General features: G+C 33.8%; 1 protein-coding gene across 1 annotated transcript; it reads right to left on the minus strand.

The window, feature by feature from the left end:
• Positions 1-15,197: 15,197 nt before the first annotated feature.
• LOC110917216 (cucumber peeling cupredoxin) lies at positions 15,198-16,442 on the minus strand. Its single transcript, XM_022161810.2, has 2 exons — positions 16,148-16,442; positions 15,198-15,773 (listed from the first exon to the last, which is right to left on the minus strand). Exons 1-2 carry the CDS (start codon positions 16,329-16,331, stop codon positions 15,331-15,333), a joined length of 627 nt encoding a protein of 208 aa, XP_022017502.1. The 5' UTR covers positions 16,332-16,442; the 3' UTR covers positions 15,198-15,330.
• Positions 16,443-21,203: the final 4,761 nt, after the last annotated feature.

Consider the following 21,203-nt stretch of genomic DNA (forward strand, 5'->3'; position numbering starts at 1 on the left):
TCGGGGTACTAGATTACATCATCCTAGACTATGATAACTTGTCACGATTCTAATGGAACCTTGTTCCATGAAAACATCTAAACTCCTTCGAGTTTCCTAGTGTCAAGAACAAACATCATATGTACTAAATGATTATTTTCCATGTTATTCTCATATCTTATTTTTATGTTGTTTTAAACACCGAATCTCGACTCTAAACATACTTGAACTTTAACCCTTATACATTCGGACTCTAAATCTCTACTCGTCAACAATTGGATAATCGGAAAACATATGCAAACTTTGTGAGTATACTCGTATTCCCCCTTTTTACTTTTATCACTTTTGGGGTGTAACATGTTTACCTATTGAAACTTACACATGAACTTTTGTCTAAATACATGAACATTCCTATAACATGCTTGTATATGTGATGGCTTGATACTTTAAATTTGGGTGATTCTTATGTGTAGAACTTATCATTAACTTCGTACGAGCCAAACCTTGACATATGTAGCGCTATAGGATTAACGACCCGCCTCTACTGAAACTTTGGTTATGTCATGAGCAAGTTGCGTTTTCTTGGTTTGATATGTTAGACACATGCCATATTTAATGTTTATCTTGAATCGCATGCTTGCTATGAGGGATTGTTCACACTTTTATCTTATGCTATGTATGTACCAAACTTGTATACTCGCCTTTGCTTTTGCATTGAACATTATTTTAAACATGTTACAGGTTGAGGACGATGATGCTATGAAATGAAGTAGCGTTGATGCCTAGATACACATATAGACGTTTAGGTTTAATCGTTGTATCAATGTTGATTATGTTGTATTGTATTTCCTTTGAACTTGATGTTATTTGATTTCTTTGTAATGTTGACAAAAGAATTATGAAATGAAATCGGTTTATTAAATATTGTCACAAATAGCGTTATGATGACTCTAGCAATCTTCACACTTCGTCTCATCCCGATGTTTCCGCCATTGGTTGGGGTGTGACAGATTGGTATTAGAGCCATAACTATAGGGAATTAGGAAAAGTAGGAATGCTTTCACCTAGTCTATAGTTTTTGAGCCTTATTCGTATGCTTTGCTTGGACTATTACATGATACCTTATTTGTTATTTATTTATGCTCTTTTAAACATGTATGTTACTCATGTGTAATATTTGACATGTTATTCGTACGCATTAAAGCTTGTTCTATTATGTGTTAACACTTGTTTTATCATTTCATTATTTAAGTACCATTCTTGATATGCTTTCTTATGTGTTTATACTTGCTTGTGTATTTCCTTCAACACACACTTCCCTCATGCATTTTACTCGATTATTCTAAATCCGACAACACTCATATTGTACAAATGAGACGAATTCACCAAAATAGGCGTGAAACCCACAATTTAGTGAACGACTCTCAATCTATCTATTCTTCTTTTTACACGAGATATCGCCATTGAGCTAGGAGTGAAATCCACATCTAAATGGCAAATCTCAAATTTCAAATTCTAGTGGACCCTCGTCAACATGTCGAAATTTAAATTTTGACCCGACGAGTACCAACCACACTTAGGATACGAAATCGTCAAGATAGGGGTGAAACCCGCACCTTGTCGACTAGTTCCACTCCTTGATTTTTTCATAAATCCCGCCAAGTCTCGAAATTTCGATTGATTTGGGACATGTAGTAACCGGAAGGGTAAATACCGTTAACCGACTTGTCGGCGAGAGTATTTTACCTATTAGGCCAAAGCATGCTCCTCAAATTCAAAAGACTTTTCGACCACTTTGGTTAGTCAAAGTTCCATTTGGAACACTCCAAACTTGGGTCAAACATGTGTTTCTATTGTTCATTTTATACGATGCAATCTTTCAACCTCGAGTTTACATTTGATTTCTCTTTTCACACGCACAACATATCGAACCTTTTCGATACATTTATATATGCATGATTTTCATATAATTTAAATTCATATTCCTTGTAACAACTAGTGGAGAGGTATCATCGAGATTGGAGTGACTTCCTTACCTTGACGATTGACTCCACCCCTCTTCCCTTAAAACGACTTCACCAACGAGTTAGGGGTGATTCCCTTACTTAGGTGACCGTTACCCAAAACTTCTCTTTCAAAATATTTTATTATGCAAACCCGATCATGTTTTATACCTAAATCATTTATCATTATTCAAAATACCTACTTATACCGATTTCAAAATACATTGTTTATCAAACGTACTTCTTATTCTACCATCCATTTTCACTCAAATCATATACACGAGATTCTTAATCATGTATTTACCGTTTTACTACACGAATTTCTAAACCTTACGAAATGCTACCTATCAATTTGATCGGTCTAATGAATCTCTTGCCCATGAACTTCACATCTGATTTATTAACTGAAACACGTTCACATTATATCATCATACTAGAGACTTCCACTCTTAATCGAAATCAAACTAACCTTTCTCAATTACTTATAAGACCTCATAGATGTTATATGACCGTTTACCAAATACTCTTTCTAACATCAATAAATCCTTTGTTAAAATTATTTTTAAACAATCATTAAGTTCTTTTACTAAATTTCTTTTCTAAGGGTCGACGTTTTCACAAGAACTTTCAAAGTCCAAAATTTTCATGTTTTGATGCAAATGAAACAAACCCGTTATTTAAAAAAAAAAAAAAAAAAAAAAAACCTTCTCTACAACGCTTAACTCGTCATCCAAATTTCAAAACACGTGGGCTAGAAGACTTCATGGGGACCGACAATTTTCAACATACGTGAACTCCTTTTTTTTAAACAAAAGTAGCATTTCAATCATTACAAAATACGTTAAGCATGACCAATGAGTACTTTATGTTCCTTTACATATACAAACTATATTCTACCTTTCAAACCAAGCTCAATCTAATTTTGATTCGACAAACTCAACGTTTTGTTTAAACAACTATACATGCACATCATCATACACATTTTAGTCGATATCTCGCGATAACATCATTTATATCGTTCGCATCTACATACTTAACCTTTTTTTTTCTCCGCAATGTCTCAACGTACACCATATACGCAATATTTAATTTTCATACCTACACCTATGTTCACACGTCTTATGCTTGTACTTATACGCATACTACTTATACGTTTTACGCTTCTACTTGTACACATACTACTTACACGTTTTATGTTTATGCTCATACATACATGCGTATTCATACTTAAACTTATGCTCATACTTTCATCCTTACTCATGATTCATACATTCGTACCTATACGCGAGCGCAACCCGAGGGATTCGCTTGCGTGGGTCCCACACATACTTAAACATGGACTTGCTTATATACTACATTCTTGTACGTACACATTCTAATTTTTTTTATGTATACCCCGATTCATACACAACTAGTACAAGCTATGCGGATCATGTGACGATCAAAATAATCACGGGTGCACACGGGATTATAGTGATAGGCGTATGAGAACCATAGAGTGTACTACTGTGTATGGTAAGACACGGAACGTAACATGACCCCGAGTAATGAAACGGACGTAATGTGGTTAAAACATGGTGGATACGCCGCTGGTACTTCCTATATATAAGTGTTTTCACCATGTTACCAAACTTTCGTAAAACGTGCCATGAGAAATTCAGTGTGTTGCAGACCTTTTGGACCTAATACAACTTCACGCAACTCACAAACGCATTATATCCGATTATTCATGACGAGACTTCATCCTTAACACACTACGTTCAACTATCCAACACTTATGCTATTCACATACTTGTACTCTTTAAGAGCCATTCGTTCATTCTATACTCGTATTATTTTATACAAAACTCGTTCGCAATCCAGCTTGTTTAAACATTTGAGTCCTAACTTACCTCATTACCGATAAAATAGCCTCCCTATTCTTGATTCTTGTGTAACTATACTTAGTATCTCTCTATTGCTTTATTTAAAGTAACAAACATTTTCGTTCCTCTCAATAAACAGGTTTTACGAAAGTATGATTTTTTTATACTATCCTTAAAAACTTCCCCTTGCAAATCTATCTTGATGTTCTCCAAAATTTGGTACTTTTCAAAACTTTCAAACTTCCCAAGTTTCAATTCTTAATGATCACCTTTATGCCAAAAACTCTTTCAAGCCTTCCTCTTGAATAAATTTCGGGACGAAATTTCCTAAAGGAGGGGAGACTGTAACGCCCTGCGTTTTCAAACTTCCTACATTTAGAAACCTTACGTGAAATTCTAACTTTGGAAATCTTGTGTTCTTATAACCATTCTTTCATTGTAATCGTTGTAAAATACGGAACTTGCTTCGTAAATAAAACTTGTACATTACACTTTTTACCTAGTTAAATCATGTTTTATTTCATATTTCACCTTGTTACAAGTTAGGGGAAACATTGTTGCACATTATTACACAACTTAACTAACAAAATTACTCATTATAATGTTTTAAAAAAAATAAAAAAATAAAGAAATATGGCAGCCCCAATTCAGCAAAATTCAGCCCATATAGTTGGGTTTTGTGGGCTAGTTTCAAGGTGTAACCCCTTCTAAACACTTCCAAAGCCCAACCCATTGAAACCCTAATCCTTCCCCCTATAAATACCACTTATAACCAGCCTCCCTACCACTTTTGCAACCCTAAAAACTCACAAAACATCCACCAAACCGTAGCTGAAAGCAAGGGTTCGAGTAGATTGACACCCCTTCACGAAAATGAGCATAACTCACTCAATTCTTATCCGATTCACTCGATTCTTTTTCCTACTTGCTTGTATAATCATGGGGTTCGATTCCTAGACTTCTCCTTGGAGAAATCAGACCTGGAAATGCCCCGAAATAGTCCATAAACTTTCTGTTTGTTTTTATGTTCATCAAAAACTTGTTTAAACCTATGCAACTTGTGTCCAACACATCTCATACCTATGTCCTAATGCTTACAACTTATCCCATGGTTGGTTAAGCTTAAAAACAAGGTTGAGACATTTAAAATCAGAGGATTAAACCTCATAAACTTGGTGTTTTGTTTAGGGTTTTTAACCCACAAGCCATGTCAAACTTTGTCTTTGATACATGAGTGATTATGGAACAACTTGGGTTGTCCAAACATACAATCCTCACATGATTTGATGATTTCTCTTAGTTAGTGTGTATATTTCTTATTCTTTATTGTATGTTCATGACCCTCCTTGGTTGTTTTTTTTACATCAAGTGTAGTGGTGAACACATAGAGGTGCCTAAATGGAAGACTTGATCTTCCTACCTCCTACATGACTTCTATGACATTTAGAGGTACCAAAATAAAGATTTTAATCTTCTACCTCATGCTTGAACTATTGGACATATATTATATAACCTAAATATATTATTCGAATAATCGAATCTTTGATGATGAACTAGTGTTCATATGTCGGGGTACTAGATTACATCATCCTAGACTATGATAACTTGTCACGATTCTAATGGAACCTTGTTCCATGAAAACATCTAAACTCCTTCGAGTTTCCTAGTGTCAAGAACAAGCATCATATGTACTAAATGATTATTTTCCATGTTATTCTCATATCTTATTTTTATATTGTTTTAAACACCGAATCTCGACTCTAAACATACTTAAACTTTAACCCTTATACATTCGGACTCTAAATCTCTACTCGTCAACAATTGGATAATCGGAAAACATATGCAAACTTTGTGAGTATACTCGTATTCCCCCTTTTTACTTTTATCACTTTTGGGGTGTAACATGTTTACCTATTGAAACTTACACATGAACTTTTGTCTAAACACATGAACATTCCTATAACATGCTTGTATATGTGATGGCTTGATACTTTAAATTTGGGTGATTCTTATGTGTAGAACTTATCATTAACTTCGTACGAGCCAAACCTTGACATATGTAGCGCTATAGGATTAACGACCCGCCTCTACTGAAACTTTGGTTATGTCATGAGCAAGTTGCGTTTTCTTGGTTTGATATGTTAGACACATGCCATATTTAATGTTTATCTTGAATCGCATGCTTGCTATGAGGGATTGTTCACACTTTTATCTTATGCTATGTATGTACCAAACTTGTATACTCGCCTTTGCTTTTGCATTGAACATTATTTTAAACATGTTACAGGTTGAGGACGATGATGCTATGAAATGAAGTAGCGTTGATGCCTAGATACACATATAGACGTTTAGGTTTAATCGTTGTATCAATGTTGATTATGTTGTATTGTATTTCCTTTGAACTTGATGTTATTTGATTTCTTTGTAATGTTGACAAAAGAATTATGAAATGAAATCGGTTTATTAAATATTGTCACAAATAGCGTTATGATGACTCTAGCAATCTTCACACTTCGTCTCATCCCGATGTTTCCGCCATTGGTTGGGGTGTGACGTCAGCTAACTTAACTGCTAAGTTTATTTAACTATTAAGTATTCTAGCAGTTTCCTGATTACGAGTTCTAATTTCTAGACACAATGGAACTCGTATTAGTGTATTAACTCAATTCAACTTTAACGATAATCACGAGATAGAACCCTCACAACGATTTACAAGTGCAATACTTAACAATTCAGCGGATTCACAACAAATGACAGAGTATAGCCCGAGTTCGGACAGTACTCAAACATTCAAGTCGAAATCACGATGAATAACAAAGTATAACTCAATTTGAGCAGCACTCAGACAATCGTTGGATAGTTATAATCGATCGAATAAAGTATCGTACCAGTGATTAGAGTTATTACCCTAATAACGGGCAGAGTTTAGGGATTTAGAGGGCAAAATCCCGAGCTATTATTTACAAAAATAAAAGCTGACGGAAAGAAAAGAATTGAACAGCGATCGAGTTAATACCCGGCATCGTAGCAGCACCCCGCTACACTAATTAGTGATTTGTGTGTTGTACAGTGAATAACTCGACGTCAATTGAGAAATTGAACGTCGTTTGAACAGCAGAAATCGAATGCCAATGTCTGCTATTTATACACGAAATTTGGCACGCTTACGGACCGTAAGCCATATCCCTTACGGTCCGTAAGGGAAGCACTCTATTTATAGGCTGCCTAGGTTCGGGACTAGCCTTGCTGACTTGATGATTTTGACCAATAAGTATTAGACAAAGTTTTATGTTGATAATCGTTAGCTAGGGTTTACCCCCTTTGAGTTTTAGGGGTCCTGATCCTGATTCCGATTGTTCTGGAAATTTTAGGGTTTATGTAAAATTACTTGGGTGTCTCAATTAGGGTTTCCTTATTATCATACTAAATATTATTTTTAGTGAGAGTTGTTACATCCTCCCCACCTTAATAAAAATCTCGTCCTCGAGATTTGGACTAAGATATTTTCTTGGGGTTATGTTTCTTCTTTTATTTAAGAGGAGCAATGTATCGTGGAATGGAATCAAAAGATATTTTGAGGGGTATGAAAAAAATGATTTATAGGAACAACTGGATTCAATATCCGAAATGAACTTACTTTGATCAATTGAGGAAGATTCCGAATTGATAAATATCTATTTGTGAATGGGAGTATGGAAAATGATTTGTTAATGATTATCCGAAAATCAACATTGTTTACTTAGATGGTACTGGACAATAGAATTTAGTGTTTCGTAATCGGAGTACATAATTGTACCAAGAATATGATAAATCAAACGAATGGCGTATGAATAGGGTTTAATATTAGCACAGGCTATAAATGTATATGGATACTGCAAGGTATTGTTATGATTGAAAGAACTTAATAATAAATTTACCGTTTTCGAATTTAACTGAGAGTTTCAAATAAGCGAATCTGCATATTTCAAAAGATGAGACATTCCGATGAAATGATATAGTTTCCAAGGTGATTATGTTTAAGCCAAAAGATATATGATCTATAGATTTTTAAAATGAATGTGAAGAACTTTTTGGAATTAATAAAATTTTTATCAGAAGAAAACTTACTTAATTGGTACCTAAGGAAGACTTAAGATTGACAGGTTCAAAATGAAATGAAAACATGAAAATGTTTATTTTAATATCAAGCATACTTAAATATTGGCTTGCGTAAATAACATTTGATATTTTAATATATATAAAAGAATATTTCTATAAGTATTTAATGGTTGTGAAATATTAATCAACATGAACATTTATTTATAATATGTCTTGTTCATGAATACTTAGACAATTATTTAGATAATTTTATTCGTCCCTTTAATATGTCTTCTCTTTATAGTACAAAGTATATATATTTCTATATATATATATTATAAAAATATTTTATATATAATTGAAATTTATTAAATAAATATGATGACTTAATTTATATACATTAAATAGTTATTATCATGGTTGAATATTGGTTAGTGCTGCCTTGTTTAAGCATAGGTGGCCAGTCCATGCCTAACTAAGGCTAGGCTATTCAATACATGCCCCTGATAATAACTCTAGTATCTAAAAATAATACTAACACTATTACTATTTAATATATTATTACTACTAATAAAACTAATATTAATTGCCAATAATAAATGCATAAACTTAAATGAGAATATACTTCAAACAAAATTTTATACGTAAAAATATAAATTCTTTACCTTAATGGTTTTATCAAAAAAAAATTAATACAGGAATACTATATTGTAAGTTTCTATATATAATCAATTAAGTTTATATAATGTTTTTCGATCAATGATGATAAGGTAAGAAATATCACGAAAGGCTCGATTGAGGTTGTAAGGACTACGGAATTAGGACATGAAATGGTGGATCATTATCTTAGCACACAATTGTGTTAAGATTGCTTTTATAAAATAAATCAACAAAGCGGATTCAATATAAATAAATAAATAATTAGATCCTAGATTAGCGCAATCTTCAAATTTGTGAAAATGTCGTCACAAAGTGATCGTGATCAAAGAAATGATTTTGATGAATTTCGAGGACTAAACAAGCATGTTATGGTTCAAGAGAATTGAAGTGCTGGTTGGGACTATTTTGAATATGATGGTTTCAATCCATCATATGGGACTTCGAATTGAATACGTATTGCGAGCAAGTTAACTGGGTTTGGATAAAACGAGTTTTAATAAGGAAGTTCGGACATGATCATAACAGAAACCATGTATACCCTTCAAAAGAAAATCGAGTTTTTCAAAAAAATTCATTGATTCGATATTAAAGAGTTATCGCTTTGTAAAACGCGGTTTACAATGCAAAGATCAAGTATAGCAAAATGAGATTTGAACTTTTGATAAAACAATAAATTGGAATGAAGCCTTCCTATGGTTTTCGTAACTCAAATGAACCACATGTACAACAAACAGTGCATGTGTACGGTATAGATTTACCAAGAAATGAAATAGATTAATATTTGCTACTATGAAAGAAATCTTTATGGTATGATGACCATTAAAAGAAGTAGAAACACGAAAGTCAACTTATTTATAGGCAGAAGTCAGAATTGTACCGAAAGAAATATAAGAACTTTATCTGGAATTTCGTGTGATAACCTTTGTTAAGTGACATTACCAAAGAACGTCGAATGAAATGAAATGAAATAGGTGATTTGCAAAGGTAGATGACTTCTTTTGTAGTGCCAATGATTTGACTGTGTACCGATGGTTGTGAAATATTATTCCAACGTACCTCAGCGATATTTTGATCGTTTGTAAGATCAGGTGGCAAAGTGCCGTTTTTTGATTAGGAGTTCTTTTACTGACGGAATTTAGTATTAGTATCATCGTGCCCAAATTTATATTTTTCAAAGGTCTTGCCTTGGAATTTGTATGTGATACACTTTGATGTCTTGTGGACGTGAAATTTTAGGTTTCATGTGTTTTCTTGTGCATTAGCACAACTTTATATGCTTCTTATTTGCGTTCATAATTTATGGCATTAATAATTTATGGTAACGCATTGGTAATTCTTTATATTTTTGATGGTATCCCAACCTAATGGGTTTTCCATTTATCATTATTGTCGATCGAGTTACGAGGTAGATGATCAAACGAAATAATGTTTGATATCGGAAAAGAGATTCTTGATAAAAATCTAGACACATATGCTTGTGCTTTATTCTAAATTGTTAATCCTTATAGTTTTTGGATTTCCTTATAGATATACATATCTATATAATCACATATTTCAAATGCGGTAATATACATATCCTTTATAGAGTCAATGTATTTATCAGATTCATATTTCCAAGGACCAGTCAGAAATCCGGTCAAGATATTATTTAGGGAAATCTTATCACTCGTTTGACATATCATATACCCCGTCTTACCCGGTACTTGCCGGAGAGGTAATCTCAGTATATCCGGACAAACTGGTGAGTCTGCTACTCTATACCCAGTTTTTGCCGGAGAAAATTTTCTATTTCCCATAAATAGTATCTTTTCAAGATTTTAAAGGTGCCTCTTTTATTAGGGCTTTTATCCAGAATCAAGGAAATTTATATTTCCATAACATATCTTTATTCTAAACCAAGTAATATCAATAAGCAAGAATTAATAGCAATTAAGTGCTATTACCTGCTAACCATCATTCTTATAGCATATCACTATCCATTACATTATACTTATACAAGTAATTTTATCTTGAAGCTTATATTAAGGCAAAATTCTTAAGTTCAAGTCTAAATATTATTCAGAGTGCTATCAGATAATATTAAGTTTCTAATTCTTCGTTTAAACTTAGGTATTATTATAACACCTAATTGCGTAAACAAGTGGCTTAGCTTATACTAAGGCATATTTTCTTATGTTCAAGTCTAACTGCTATCGGCTGTGCTACCATTTAACAGTAATTTCCTAACTCTTTTTATTTAAGCTTAAGTATTATTATCACAACACTTATAGGCTTAAAGCAGTGGCTTAGCTCTGATACCACCTTTACTGTCACGACCCCCGACCCCATCCTGGCCGGAATCAGTGCCGTGAGCAGTCCAGTGGTACCGGTGATTATTTTGAAAAACATTGCAGCGGAAATCTCATCAGGACCGTGAGTTAGGAAAAATATCAGAGTTTAGAAACACCGGATTTTATTTAAATAGATGGAATAAATTCCATGTTTTACAAAGGTAGCTTTTAATAAAAATAATATTTCTTAATTTGATTTAATTAATAAAATAAGCCACTTCTTGAAGTCCTTTCAGTGCCGGATCCAATCCTTACGCCAATCTACTGTAATTACCTGAAACGTGTTTTAAAAAGGTTTTGTCAGCGGGAAATACTGAGTGAATCATTCATTTTACTGAAAACGACACATTTGTTATAATCTACAGTATTAAGGGGAATTACAATGTTTCTGATATCAAACCAACTACCCACAGTATTTGTCACTCGACCATCCATTGGCTAGCCCATTTGTCCAATGGTGTCTGTGACTGTGGTCAGATCACCCCTTGGCCACCCATTTGTCCAAGTGTGACGGGAAATAAGTAATGTATACAAAACCCCACATACCGGCTGTAACTTGGTGATTACATAGACTTAATCACTGTAATTATAACTTTGAAAATAACTTGGAGTTTTGTAAAACAGTTGACTCACAAACTGTGAGAAAAGAGTTTATAAAAGAGGAATGACTCACTTTATAAGCATGCAAGATTGAGTTAACAAGCTTCTTGATTCTATTTCTTCCAATAATTAAGCATGCATTTTATTATTCTGGATCTTCTGATGATTTAATAGTTTGTTTGATTGTGAGTGTGTAGTTGGGAGTATTCTTGGTAGTTAAACATATAGTTTAACAGAATGGAATACGTATTTGTGTAAAACCCAAATCAAACCTTAACGGTAGTCACGAGATTCGAACCTTAACGAATTTCACAAAGTGTAACACTTTGGATTCCGTTTACCGAAATCACAAAGTATAGTACTTTGGCATCCATTTAACAAACTCTCAAAGTATAATACTTTGGCATCCGTTTAACGAAATTCACAAAGCACAGCACTTCGGTATTCGTTGGATGGTTCATGAATCAATCGGACAGAGCATCGCATCGGTGATTATTGGTTAGAACACCAACGTATAGAGAAAAGAAGAAAGAAATGAACAAAGGAAATGAATTCCTAAGCTTCCTATTTATAGGCAAGAAGTATGAAAGTTCTAGAAAGTTTCCTATAGCTTTTCTAGGAAGTTACTTATGCATCTTCTAGGAAACTTCCTATTCACTTATATCTATCCTCTTACACCCTCTTAGCACCTTCCTTTGATATTATCTATTATATATATGTATATTTATTTATTTAGGTGTTTAATAAATCTTGTTTAGCTGATTAATGAATCCTGCTTAATATTAATTAATTGTACTTAGCTTAATTAATCTAGTTTAGCTTAATTAGTCTGGATTAACTTAATTAATCTTGATTAACTAATTAATTAATCATACTTAATTTAATTAACAGATTAATTAATCTACTCAGCCAACTTAACTGCTAAGTTTATTTAACTATTAAGTATTCTAGCAGTTTCCTGATTACGAGTTCTAATTTCTAGACACAATGGAACTCGTATTAGTGTATTAACTCAATTCAACTTTAACGATAATCACGAGATAGAACCCTCACAACGATTTACAAGTGCAATACTTAACAATTCAGCGGATTCACAACAAATGACAGAGTATAGCCCGAGTTCGGACAGCACTCAAACATTCAAGTCGAAATCACGATGAATAACAAAGTATAACTCAATTTGAGCAGCACTCAGACAATCGTTGGATAGTTATAATCGATCGAATAAAGTATCGTACCAGTGATTAGAGTTATTACCCTAATAACGGGCAGAGTTTAGGGATTTAGAGGGCAAAATCCCGAGCTATTATTTACAAAAATAAAAGCTGACGGAAAGAAAAGAATTGAACAACGATCGAGTTAATACCCGGCATCGTAGCAGCACCCCGCTACACTAATTAGTGATTTGTGTGTTGTACAGTGAATAACTCGACGTCAATTGAGAAATTGAACGTCGTTTGAACAGCAGAAATCGAATGCCAATGTCTGCTATTTATACACGAAATTTGGCACGCTTACAGACCGTAAGCCATATCCCTTACGGTCCGTAAGGGAAGCACTCTATTTATAGGCTGCCTAGGTTCGGGACTAGCCTTGCTGACTTGATGATTTTGACCAATAAGAATTAGACAACGTTTTATGTTGATAATCGTTAGCTAGGGTTTACCCCCTTTGAGTTTTAGGGGTCCTGATCCTGATTCCGATTGTTCTGGAAATTTTAGGGTTTATGTAAAATTACTTGGGTGTCTCAATTAGGGTTTCCTTATTATCATACTAAATATTATTTTTAGTGAGAGTTGTTACACTCAACGCGTTAACGGCTTGCTCTTGCATATAGTTCATACCTCGGTTAGAGGGGAGTAGATGCCTATCTTCCTCAGCAACAAAAAAATGATTATGTGCCTCATTGAAAGAAGATACCTCGTATAGATTCGAAGGCATTAACTTTATACACATACGTGCTTTGCACCCAGTCCTTATAGAAGGAACACGTCGAACAGATTTCCTCTTTGACCCATTATTTGAGGTGTCGATCTTTTTAGATGTATCGATCGCATTAAAAGGTTTAGTCCCCTCCTTTGAGCAAACAAACCATTTAGATTTTATAACACCATGATGTGTGTATTGAGTAGACTTCCTGGCAGTGAAGCCTGAAGCCATTGCATACTTCTGATAAAAGAGAAATGCGTTGTTCACTGTGTCAAAGGTCATCTTATCCCTCGGCTTAAGCGATTCATCGACCTCCGGTAAATAAGTCTTCTTACCGGAGTTTGGAGACAGTTGTAGTTTTCCAACCGGCTGATAGGTTTGAAATCCTGCGAAAATAATTCTACAGTAAAAAAACAATACAACATAATACGTATGAAATAACACCACAAAAACACTGTTATGAAAAAACACCCTCTACTTATACGAAAAAACACCATGTACGTATAAAAAAAACACCATCTACTTATACGAAACAACACCATGTACGTATAAAAAAACACCCTCTGCTTATATCAAAACACCATGACTCATCATCAACTGAATGATTCTACAGTAAAAAACACAATACAACATACTATGTTTAAAATAACACCACAAACAACTGTTATAACAAACCAGCCTCTATTTATATGAAAACACACCATGTACTTATAAAAACCCTGTAAGGAACATCCAAAGGAAAACACCATGCACGTATAAAGAACACATACCAGCTTCAACTTCGATAACATACATAAAAACACCATGCACGTATAAAACACACCATACAGAGTTATAACCGGTGTTCATGAGAATTCCAATAAAAAAAACAGATGATTGAAAAATTGACAATTACAATTAAACAGATGATTGTAATTGAATATTGATTACAATTACATAAATAAGCTACGAATAAAAGATACATAAATACCTTGATCGTCGTTCTCCATGAAGAAAGAAAGTATGAACCAGATTAACGATTGTATGCGTAATTCAGTCTGTATGCGTGATCAAAAATAAGAAATTGAAATCGAATTTATAATGATTAAGAGATCGAGATGATTTAAAGATTTAGATGATCTGATAAAATATTCAAAAATCGAATTCCCTTAAAAAACTCAGAAAAATCGGTTACAAAGATTGATCCTTAATTAGGTTTGTTTGTATAATTACTAATATAACCTTGATCTAATAAAATTAATATGGAACGATCTAATGACTGAGATTCTTTCTCACCTTTCTCACAATTTAGGCCTTTTTTACAGGATCCTTTACCTATAATATATTATAAAAATTTTGGTTACTATTTGCCGGTATTTAGGTAATTAGGTGTGTCATTGGATATCTATGTTAAACTTGTGGGTTAATTAGAATGCTAATAAACTTATTGTATTTTGTTAAAATTTAAAACATATTTTGTTTTTTGATTGAATTTGATTTTGACTTGAACTTATTTTTCATATTTTTTAAACTATTGGATACAACTTAAGACAATTCAGTTCTGATAGCATATGTTATATTTTTTAAATTCCAGCCTAGCTTAGATTTTCCGCCCGTTTTCAATTCCAAACCAAGCCAAGCCGGCTCAGTTTATCAAACCAAGCTCGAGCTTTACCCCTAAGCTCGGCTAGTGAACAACCATAACCATCATTCATTATAAATTAAATTTTACCACATTTTTTAAAGTAAAATAAAGATTAAGATATTTATAAATATAAATCTAACCACAAAAGTTTAAATAATTATAACCTAACCCCATCAATGGAGTTTTTCTGTAATTCTATCACCTCAAAAAAAACATTTTTCAACACTGAACTCGACCCCACGAAAATACACCAACTACCTCTTTCACACTAAAAACAAACAAAATATTCCACAAAATGTGAGCACGTAACATACCACCCGGCGCACATTAACACCATCACTTAATCCAGCGCCACTTGGCTGATCACTCACCGGCGGCGTAAGGCTTCCATCACCGTTCGCCGGAGGCTCAACATACGGCGGCGGCGGAGGTTGATTAAGACTCGGCGGAAGTCCGACGCCATGAGTGACGTTGATCCCGAACGCCATCCCGTTCTGGCACTGAACACCGTCACTAGCATCGGAGAAGAAGTAGTTTGCTCCTTCGATAGTCAACGGAACCGCAACGGTCAACGGCTGCCCGAACTGCTGGTTCCCTGAGCTGTAACTGAATGTATCACTATCTGATGAGTTATCGGTGCTGCAGCTACGGTACGTCGTTTCGTTGTAGGTTAAAATAACCGTCTGATTCGTGTTCGTGTTGAATACTACATGTTAATCAAAATTAAAATCAAATTCAAATTCGAAATCAAAATCAAAATCTATACGATCTGAATCGGAATCAAATCAGATCAGATCATGAATTGAAATATATTGCAAACAGATCGAATCGATTTTGACCAATTCAAACTCAAGCTTAAGTCAAAATAACCGTCTGATTCGTGTTCGTGTTGCATACTACACATTATTCATCAAATCAATATCAAAATCAAAACCTAAATCAAGTTTAGATCAATGTATTTCTCCAAAAAACTTCACAATAATCAAAATCGCAATCCTAATCGAAATCGAATCAGATCATCAAATGAAATCTATTGAACACAAATCGAATCGATTTTGACCGATTGAAAGTCGTACTTACTTAAGTAGTCGCCGAGTTCGAAGGTTTGATTAGCGCTCCAGGAGGCGTAATTAGCGGAGGATGTGTTGGTGTTTGGATCGAAAAGCCAGCCGGCTTTGTCTCCGACGGTGTGGTTGGTGTATGCGGTGGCGCCGGTGAGGAAAAGTGCAAGTAGTGTTAAATGTATCGCCGTCGCCGGAGCCATTGGATCCGGCTGGAAGAGTGGAGGTTACCTGTGGTCGGTGATTGGAAGTAGCGATCTGATTTCTAATTTCGAAAGAGTTTGAAAATTTTGTGTTTAATTTGGGATTTTGATAAAGAAAATTGATGCCTACTTGGCTACTATTTTTTTAATTCACGATGGAGAAAAGTTGATTATTTTATATTATAACTAGGTTAGTTCCCCATGTGTTACACGAGTTGAACAATTTAAACTATATAATATAGATATTTCCTGTAAATGCAAAACGAAGACAGAGAAATTTACATACCATATTGACATAAATCAGTTAATATAAATGTAACCCATCAACTCGTACATATTAATTAATGTCGTAGAGTTCGATAAGACGGCTCTAATATCGGTTGAATGAGGTCAATCAGAATCTATTTGATATCATTTGTACGACTTCTTATTTTTTGAATCTTTGTATTTGATTCTAAACCTATTATTAATATTATTGATAATAATTTTAGTTATATATCAATAATATATTTTATATATATCAATAATATATTTAGTCTAACATATTAATATTATTATGAATTTCGAAACTTGTTTAGCTAGGATTTAAGATTCTATTGAAGTTTTAGTTTAACAATAGGTTATTGAATTAATAATAAGAATTTGTATTAGATTAGATTAAATATTATTATTATTTGTATTAGATTAGATTAGATTAAATATTATTATTATTATTATTAGTATTATTAATAATTTTAATCAATTAAATGAGAGAATGACAAGTGTCCCAAAACAGGTTTATTTTATTATATAGTATAGATATAGATTACTTTATTACTTTATTTTTTATTAGTGAGAGCCTTTATATAGGAACGCTCCAATTTCAAATTTCTTTTTAGAGGTGTTTGGGATTCTTTCTCAAAAATAACTTATTAAGTTATACTAGTGGTAAGACCCATGTGCAAATACGGGTGATTTTTAGAAAACCATGCATAACACATTTTGATAGAAAGTAAAAAAGATTATATTAAAAAGATTATGAGTAAATTACAAGTTCTGTCCTTTATGTTTACATCAAATTGCAGGCGCTGTCCTTTTGGCCAAAAGTTTACAGGCGGTGTCCTTAACCTTTCAAAATCTTGCATCTTTTGGCCTTTAGACCAAACCTGGTTAGAAATCTCAGTTAAAAATTGTCATGTGCAATGCACATGAGGGTAAAATGATAATTTTCCTTTCAACCCTTTCTATTCCCCCATTTATAACCCTTACCCCTCTTTCTTCAACATTGACATTGATGATCAGGGACAACAATAAGAGCAACAACAACATTATCATCAAGCATCATCGTCACATCTCCGGCTAGGAACCACCACCTGCATCCCCTGAAACTGCCGCCAAAACCACCACCTGCATCCCCTGAAACTACCGTCACATCTCCGGTTTAGGTGATCTGCGTGAAAATGCATGCCTTGTAGGTAGTTTTGAAGGTTGTTTTTAGATTAGATGATCAGCTAGTCAGCTGGTGAGGTGGCAAGGCTTTGGTGATACCAGCGGATGTGAACAGCTCAAAGAACTTGTGAACTGTTTTTTTTTTCATTGTTGCTACAGTTATCTAGTTGGTAAATTGAATGGGTTATGACTTATTTTAATTGATTAATTTCTATCTGGCGCATTCCCGCTCAGGGTACTTCAGAACGGTTGGGATATGGCATATGCTTGTACTATTTACACAGTAGAACAAGTTTTTCTCATATTTTGTATGTATCTTATTTCATGGTTTAAAAGCATAAAGAATAAATTCCTTGTTGTTTTCGTAGCTTTGAATTTCATGGTGGCTGTTATTGTTGTCCCAATTTACAGATCATCAATGTTGAAGAAAGAGGGGTTTTGGTTATAAATGAGGGGAATAGAAAGGGTTGAGAGGGAAATTACCATTTTACCCTCATTTGCATTGCACATGATAGTTTTAACTGAGATTTCTAACCAGGTTTAGCCTAAAGGACAAAACGTGTAAGATTTTGAAAGGTTAAGGACACCCCCTGTAAACTTTTAGCCAAAAGGACATCGCCTGCAATTTGATGTAAACATAAAGGACAAAACGTGTAATTTACTCAAAGATTATATATTACAAATTCAGGCATTAGTTTTTAGAAAACCATACATAACACATTTTAAACACATTTTAATTACCATAGAAACATGTGAATTAGGATATTCAAATAATTGAGCTGACTTCACATGAATAGCCATTGCTCCATTTCAATCTAATCTTCAAACCAATTTTAAGACCCTCAATTGTCAGACCTTCCATCCCTTTTGTCCGCTCATTAATTCATTCATTCTGCATCACACAAACAAATTAATTTATAAGTTATAACCATTTACATGAGCCGATAAATCATAATTAACTTACTAACATATTTAAAACAACATGATATGCCTTTTTGGCAGAAGTTTATATATCACGAGTGTAATACGTCTGAATGTGTTTGACAGTGGCAATAAAATGAAAATAAAATTACTAATCAGATTATATAGTACCTTCAAGGCTTCGAGAGCAAAACAGCAGACCATGGACTTCAATTTCTAACCGCTAGAATCTTCAATTGTCACTTACTCGAATTACCTCCTTCTTCCGTGTTAGAGTAGCATGTATACCTAATGACCAAATCAAAACCTTAAAAATGTAAAGGACTACTTTTAAAGTTAAAAATATGACAGATAAATGAAGAAAGATCATACTTGTTGCGCCACAGTGATTTTTTTTCCTCATATTTGTTCTTCTTTGTCAAGTTAGATGAATATAACAATGGGAAGATAAAGCATCATCTTCAAATCATAAAAAAAAGGCTGCACCAATAATTTTAAAATGTATAAAAAGGCTGCACGAATAATTTCAAATGTTTAAAAGGCTGAATGAAGTACCTTTGTTCTCATCAAAACTGAATTTAATCAAGGAGAATGTTGGTGGAAGATAACCTATCAAAACAATGTTCAAAGAGACTTAATTTTACACTAAATATCATGGTGTTTGGCAACTTTCTGATTCTAACTCTGACTTTATTTAACATCAAAATAATCAAATTTTGCCACCTTGTGAGATACATTAACAGAGTTTCATAAATATACTAACATATCAAAACTTATGAACTATAATATATTCCCATAGGGAGTTCAAATTACCAGAAGAATCTGATCGACATAAGGCCGAACTCTCTATTCGTATTGCCCGTTGTATTCACTAACAGCAAATTGCTGAAGCACAAGTGCATCTTCTTCTTGCTATAACAATAACAACAGATGACATATCTACAAAATTTTATAATATATTAATATTCTTTATATACCTGCAACATACGAGCTAATTCTTCATCTGTTCAGGTTTGGTCTTCTAAACATCTGTTCAGGTTTGGCCTTCTGAACATCTGTTCAGGTTTGGCCTTCTAAACATCTGTTCGACTTTGCCTTCTAAACATCTGTTCAGGTTTGGCCTGTTTAGAAGGCCAAACCTGAACAAATGTTTAGAAGGCCAAACCTGAACAGATGTTTAGAAGGCCAAACCTGAACAGATGTTTAGAAGGCCAAACCTGGACAGATGTTTAGAAGGAAAAGCTGAACAGATGTTTAGAAGGCCAAACTGAACAGATGTTTTGAAGGCCAAAGTTGAACAGATGTTTAGAAGGCCAAAGCTGAATAAATGTTTAGAGGGCCAAACATCTATAAATACCTTTGGAACATTTACTAATGACAAAAACCAGACAAACTAGCCCGATGCACATCCCCAATATAATGAGATAGGAACATAAGTGCTTCAGTCAGGTTGTCTGTAATTTATTTAAAACTTATATGTTCCAAATTTTCAATTAACGTAAAAAAACTAATGTTAGTTGGTACTTACACTTCACAACTGAATTCGAGGCATTATAATCAGTGACAAGTTGCTCCATGTAGTTGTAAATAGCTCCTTTGACACACCTTATGTGAAGTAATTTTTTTCAAGATTTGTAAATAGCAGAGCTCCCATATTTAGCCGGTTAATCTCCGACTAATTTTTTTTAATATTTGTTTAAATTCTTGATCGACGATGCACGCACAAGTTGAGAGCCTGACGAACGCAGCCTTCACAACAGCTGCCACTTGTTTATCAACCTGTTTTTGACATTGCTTAGTTTTCGACGCAAGAAAGCCTTCACACCAGCATTACAAATTGTTTTTGACAACAAAGAATGAATATGTTGTATTACCTGAAGTAGCCTTAGCTTTCGTTTCAAGTAAGAATCGCCTTTCTTACGTCGAAACCAGCTTAGCAGTGAAGTTTTACGTCTAGGCGGCTTTCTAATTTGTGCTGTCAGTACTGAAAGCCTAAACAAAATTAGAAAACTAAGCAAAACAAAAATATACTTACAATATTGACAGTTTGGTTAAGTAAGAATCGTCTTTATTGCGTCGAAACTAGCTTAGCGGTGAAGTTTTACGTCTAAGTCAGGATTTTGACTATTTTTTTTCAAGATTTGTTTAAATTCTTGATCGCCGATGCACACACAAGTTGAGAGCCTGACGAACGCAGCCTTCACAACAGCTGCCACTTGTTTATCAACCTGTTTTTGACATTGCTTAGTTTTCGACGCAAGAAAGCCTTCACATCAGCATTACAAAATGTTTTTGACAACAAAGAATGAATATGTTGTATTACCTGAAGTAGCCTTAACTTTCGTTTCAAGTAAGAATCACCTTTTTTGCGTCGAAACCAGCTTAGCGGTGAAGTTTACTGCATCAATTATTAGAAATAATTGTCCCCGGGACTACCATGTTAATAAGCTTACTACATCAATTATTAGAAATAATTTCTAGTTAGCAAAATCAATAGCATAGGCTTATCTTATAATTCTATAT

The sequence above is a fragment of the Helianthus annuus genome, chromosome 16 (assembly GCF_002127325.2).
Source record: "Helianthus annuus cultivar XRQ/B chromosome 16, HanXRQr2.0-SUNRISE, whole genome shotgun sequence".
Lineage (NCBI taxonomy): Eukaryota > Viridiplantae > Streptophyta > Magnoliopsida > Asterales > Asteraceae > Helianthus > Helianthus annuus.